General features: G+C 39.9%; 1 protein-coding gene across 2 annotated transcripts in view; it reads right to left on the bottom strand.

Moving 5' to 3' along the window:
- Positions 1 to 883, bottom strand: part of FANCA (FA complementation group A) — a 37,155-nt gene extending 36,272 nt beyond the window's left edge. For both annotated transcript variants that reach the window (XM_072422607.1, XM_072422608.1), the window contains exon 1: positions 778 to 883. In XM_072422607.1, coding sequence (XP_072278708.1) covers positions 778 to 838 — 61 coding nt within the window. In that variant the 5' untranslated portion in view covers positions 839 to 883. The remainder of the gene's footprint in view (positions 1 to 777) is intronic.
- Positions 884 to 4,949: the final 4,066 nt, after the last annotated feature.

Here is a 4,949-nt window from a genome sequence, read left to right as displayed (position 1 = left end):
TATATATATATATATATATATATATATATATATATATATATATACTGTCTGTCAGTTGGTGAATATTTATATATAAACACACATATATATATATATAGTCCCTCTGTATATATATCTAAAAGGGGAGACAACGGAGAGGGACAGTTCCTCCAAATTAGGACCAGTTGGGAAGGTTGGAGAACCACTTCATATATAAAAAAATAACACCCCTTAGTGAAAAAATTAAACTTCTAGAAGCAAACTCCTGGGTCCCCCTCTGCCCTCAATGGTTTCTTCTGCAGACCTTTACCTCTATACTAAACATAATAGTGATGTGCAGGTGAGTGGGAGAAACCAACCATTTGGGGGGGGGGGGGATAACCAAGGAAATTCCCCAAGCACAAATAATGATTTATTGATTACTATTCACACTGATTCACGTTGATTACTATTGAAAGCAAAATGATCTATTGAAACATGAAAGTGTCAAGAGTTTTCCAAGCTGCAAATCTGAATGGATTTCACATGACTGACCCTAATCATTGAAGCCTGCGGATCAGTATGACACATAAGTAACTAGAATGATCAGAAGCAGATATTAAGAGCTTTGATAGCTTCACTTTATTATTATATTTTTATTTTAATTATAAATACTCCTGTATCAGTATTGCCTATATGTCAACCTGTGCTATGAAGCTATACATAAACTCTGACAGCCACTGCATGGACTGCTAGAAGTTCTAAGACAGCTGAACACAACAGGATGCAAATACACAAGAAATAAGCTTTACACTATACCAAGCAGCTCCGCCAGGCTCCTCTTCAAACTGCCCGGGGTAGAGCCAGACCCAGCCGACATCGCTGCCTCATACAGAGCAGAAGACCTACAGACTGTCAACCCATTCCCGCCACATTCAGGAAACAGAGAGCGCGCTTCACAGCTATTGGTGGATCCGCAGCGTGGCCTCGCGTCTATTGGTGGAAATCTGCCACCAATCGTCAGACTCTAGAGCTCAGAGACTTCTTTGGGTCTGAGGCAGCGGCCATTTTGTTGTAGTCACACAGCAACTTTGAGCTTTGTGGTGTTCATTCATTATAAAGTCACATTTTAATTTTCTATTATTAGTGTATAATAATAATGCAAAATAATAATTATATATGTGTAATTTGAATTTATTTTAAATTATTTGCACATTGGTGACAATGATTGATAGGTTGTGTTTATCGATCTGCATTCAAAATTATATTTGCAATAATAATAAATAATAGTAATAATAATATTATTATTAAATTGTATTTTTTTTTACAGTACTATTTATGCTTTAATATTCTAGGTATGGAGGTTTTCATGGTTATGTTGGGGCTTGGACACTCCCCTTGCATTATCCAGTGTCAATCCAATCTGAAGACTGAGGACGCCTTATGATGAAAGAGAAGTACTGCGAAAGACAGCTCTAAAGTGAAAGTGAATAATGCAGCCTGTGCTACTATTTCACCTCCAATTAAAAAACAAAACAAAAAAGAATTATTAAAATGTAGGTGCCATCTACTAAAAGATGTCCTATCTCCTTATTATGGTAGGAAGGGGACGGGGGACACAAGAGGGGGCCTTGGCAGAGAGGTGCTAGGATGGCATTAGCTAGCTGAGACCTTCTGTAAATGAGCCCCTAGGAGAAGAGCGCAGCATGGGATGTAGAGGAAGGTGGGGAGGGTGCAAAGGTACGAGGGCAAAGGTATTTGTAAATTTGGGAAGAGTCTGAGGAAGGAAACTGGAGGGGGAACCAGAGAGAGAAGGAAAGGAGGGGAGAGGGAGGCAAAGGTAAAAAAGGAGAACAGGGGGAAAGGGGAGACCTTCGGGGGGAGGGGGTGAAGGACGAGAAAGAAGAAGAAGGCTGACCTCTTGGCAGAACGGTCCTAGGCTGGCATTAGGGAGCTGAAACTCTTTGCATAGGTCTCCCAAAAAAAACAACAGTGGTGCGGGGGCCCTGGCAGAGAGGTGCTAGGCTAGCATTAGCATGCCAAGACGCTTTTTAAAAGGGCTCCTAGGGGAAGACAGCATTGTGGGGCAAAGAGGGATGGGGTAAGAAACTGCACAGTAGGACTTTATTTTCAGACAGGTGTACTGTGCATGCGCAAAATCAGAAGCCCCCACCTGTGCAGTAGAGTAGTAGAGTTTATGTAAAAAAAATCAGGAATCTGCTTAACATCTATGTTGTAGCACCCATTTTTCCCATTTCTAACAGCCCAGGTCCCACTGGGCAGGAGCAAAATTAAAAGCCCTCACCTGCGCAGTAGGAAATGGGCTGTCAGACATCAGTTCCTACTGTGTTCCCCGGTCCTAGGGGAAATCAGGTCCCTGGACCCTGTTGCAACTGCACGTCCTGCATCTCAGCACTCGGAGACTGCAGGCATGCTATAGGAGATGGTCAGAGACTGCGGACATGCTATAGGAGATGGTCAGAGACTGCAGACATGGTATAGGTGATAGTCAGAGACTGCAGACATGTCATAGGTGATAGTCAGAGATTGCGGACATGCTATTGGAGATGTTCAGAGACTGTGAACATGCTATATGAGATGGACAGAGACTGCAGACATGCTATAGGAGATGGTCAGAGACTGCAGGCATGCTATAGGTGATAGTCAGAGACAGCAGACATGCTATAGGAGATTGTCAGTGACTGGGGACATTCTATTGGAGATGGTCAAAGACTGCGAACATTCTATTGGAAATGGTCAGAGACTGCAGACATGTTATAGGAGATGTTCAGAGAATGAGGACAATCTATAGAACAACGGTCGCCAACTTTTCGGACCTCACAGACCACTAAATTCATCATTTTAAATCCACTATCCATTAATATGATTTTTTTAAAAAAGATAAATACATTAGTAAAATAATGATCTTCCTAATGGTGCTGACAGGGACTGTGGAGGCTCTGATTCATTGATCAGCTCACAGTTAGGTGAAGTATTACTATTGTTACTATTATCATTAGTTGTATTATCTTTGGTATTACTAAAGAAATATTTGTTTGCTTTTTCTCACTCATTATGGGTTTATTTCATTCCAATCTAAGACCAAAACAAGAAATGATAGTTATCAAAGTCAAACTATTTGATGCCATTAAATATAACAAGTAAAGAAAATACACAGGTAAGGTCATACTTACCTAAAAGAGCATCTGAGAAATAAATAAAATAAAACAATCGGATGATAATCGGTATTGGTGGAGCGGGGTGACTGTTGTAATGGTGGAAACAATACTGAAGTGTACGGCTCGGCAATGGTCGCCTCATACAACTTAACACTACACTGACGTCACGCTGCGCCTCTTTTGTTTTTCCGTCTTTAATACAGTTTGTGAATTTAGTGCAATATAAAGGCAAAAATTATTAGAAATTATTTTTGTTTAATTATTAATAAAACATAAAAATTGCAAATAATGTCCAAATTTTTCTGTGGACCTATAAATTTTCTCACAGACCACCAGTGGTCCACGGACCACTCGTTGGCGACCGCTGCTATAGAACATGGTCAGAGACTGCAGCCATGCTACAGGGAATGGTTGGAGACTGTGGACATGCTAAAGGAACTTGTTATCTGACTTGTTATCTGTTGCAGTGCCTGTTTAGCAAAAATCAGAAAGCAGAGGAGTAAAACAGCACAAGGAGCCAATCAATTGCATTCTGGAGTATGCTGATAGGATAAGAGAGAGCAGAGTGACATATAGATGAGTTTGTCAGTGTGCTGCTTGTCTTTGAATGTCCAATTTTAGGCTGAAAAGGAATATGAGCTGTAATGAAAGTGTATCAGCAACAGAAAAAAATAATTTACTGCTTTTTCCTGCCACAGCCTTGGGGATCAGTAAGGCCCATGAGGCTGCTATAAATGTTGACAGTCAAATGCCACTGAAAGCATTCAAAGTATTTATTACTGACAGCAGGTCAGGGATGAGGTAGCTGTTATTTTTTTTCTGACGTCTCCTACTAATTGTTTTGTGTATAAATAAATGTATTGGGTGGGGGTGACCCCACCCCTGGAGGCCAGAGCAGAACAACTTGCTGAAGCTCATTCCTTAGGGGTCATGCTGATGCTAAGAATATACAGTGCAAAATCCAGGTATACAAATACAGAGCTGTAGATTTTCTTTTTAAATCATTCCCCCCCCCCCCCTTTTTTTCTTACAGGAGATCAGAAGAATGCAGATGTAGCAAAGTTTGGACAAATACAAAAGTCATATGCTTTTTAAAGTCAACTGCTCAGGTAGACATTGGGTACATTGTAGCTTACCATTCCTTAGATGCTGCATAGGTTTCCATTTACAAGGGTGCTTTCGCTTTATTCTTACCTGGTGATCCTGCCAGTAGCATACTTCCTATCTTAGGGTGACAACACTGTCATTGTTATAGGGGAGCAGTATTGTCCTAAAAGAAGAAAATAAGATAATAATATATATATATATATATATATATATATATATATATATATATAATAAAAATAATTTTTGCTCCAAAAAATGCACCAGGGCTTATTTTCAGGCGATGTCTTATTTTTTCATAAACAACAAACAACATTTTTTCTTGAACAAAAAAATCAACATTTATTCAAATATAGTCATGTCATCACATTCTGGAACATCATCATAACTCTCAAAACCCCGAATTTCATCTTGACTTTCTTGTGACTCCATTTCCTTTAGAACCATAGGCCCCAATTTCTCATGTGTAGCAATAGAGCCTTCCCTAAATGGGGACCTCTAGTCCATGTATTTATATATATTGTGGTCTATTTTTGGGGTAGGGCTTATATTTCAAGCATCCTAAAAAAACAGAAAAATCGGTCTTATTTTCTGGGAAACAGGGTACCTCTGTCCAATTTGGAATGGGGGGGGGGGGGGGGGGGTATCTGTGAGGCGTGGCAGAGCTGTAAATTTAAGAACTAGATGGAGAGGTATAGGATCCATTAC

Source organism: Pyxicephalus adspersus, chromosome 9 (assembly GCF_032062135.1).
Source record: "Pyxicephalus adspersus chromosome 9, UCB_Pads_2.0, whole genome shotgun sequence".
Lineage (NCBI taxonomy): Eukaryota > Metazoa > Chordata > Amphibia > Anura > Pyxicephalidae > Pyxicephalus > Pyxicephalus adspersus.
The sequence above is the reverse complement of the archived record's forward strand: the minus strand, read 5'-3'. Positions and strand labels throughout refer to the sequence as shown.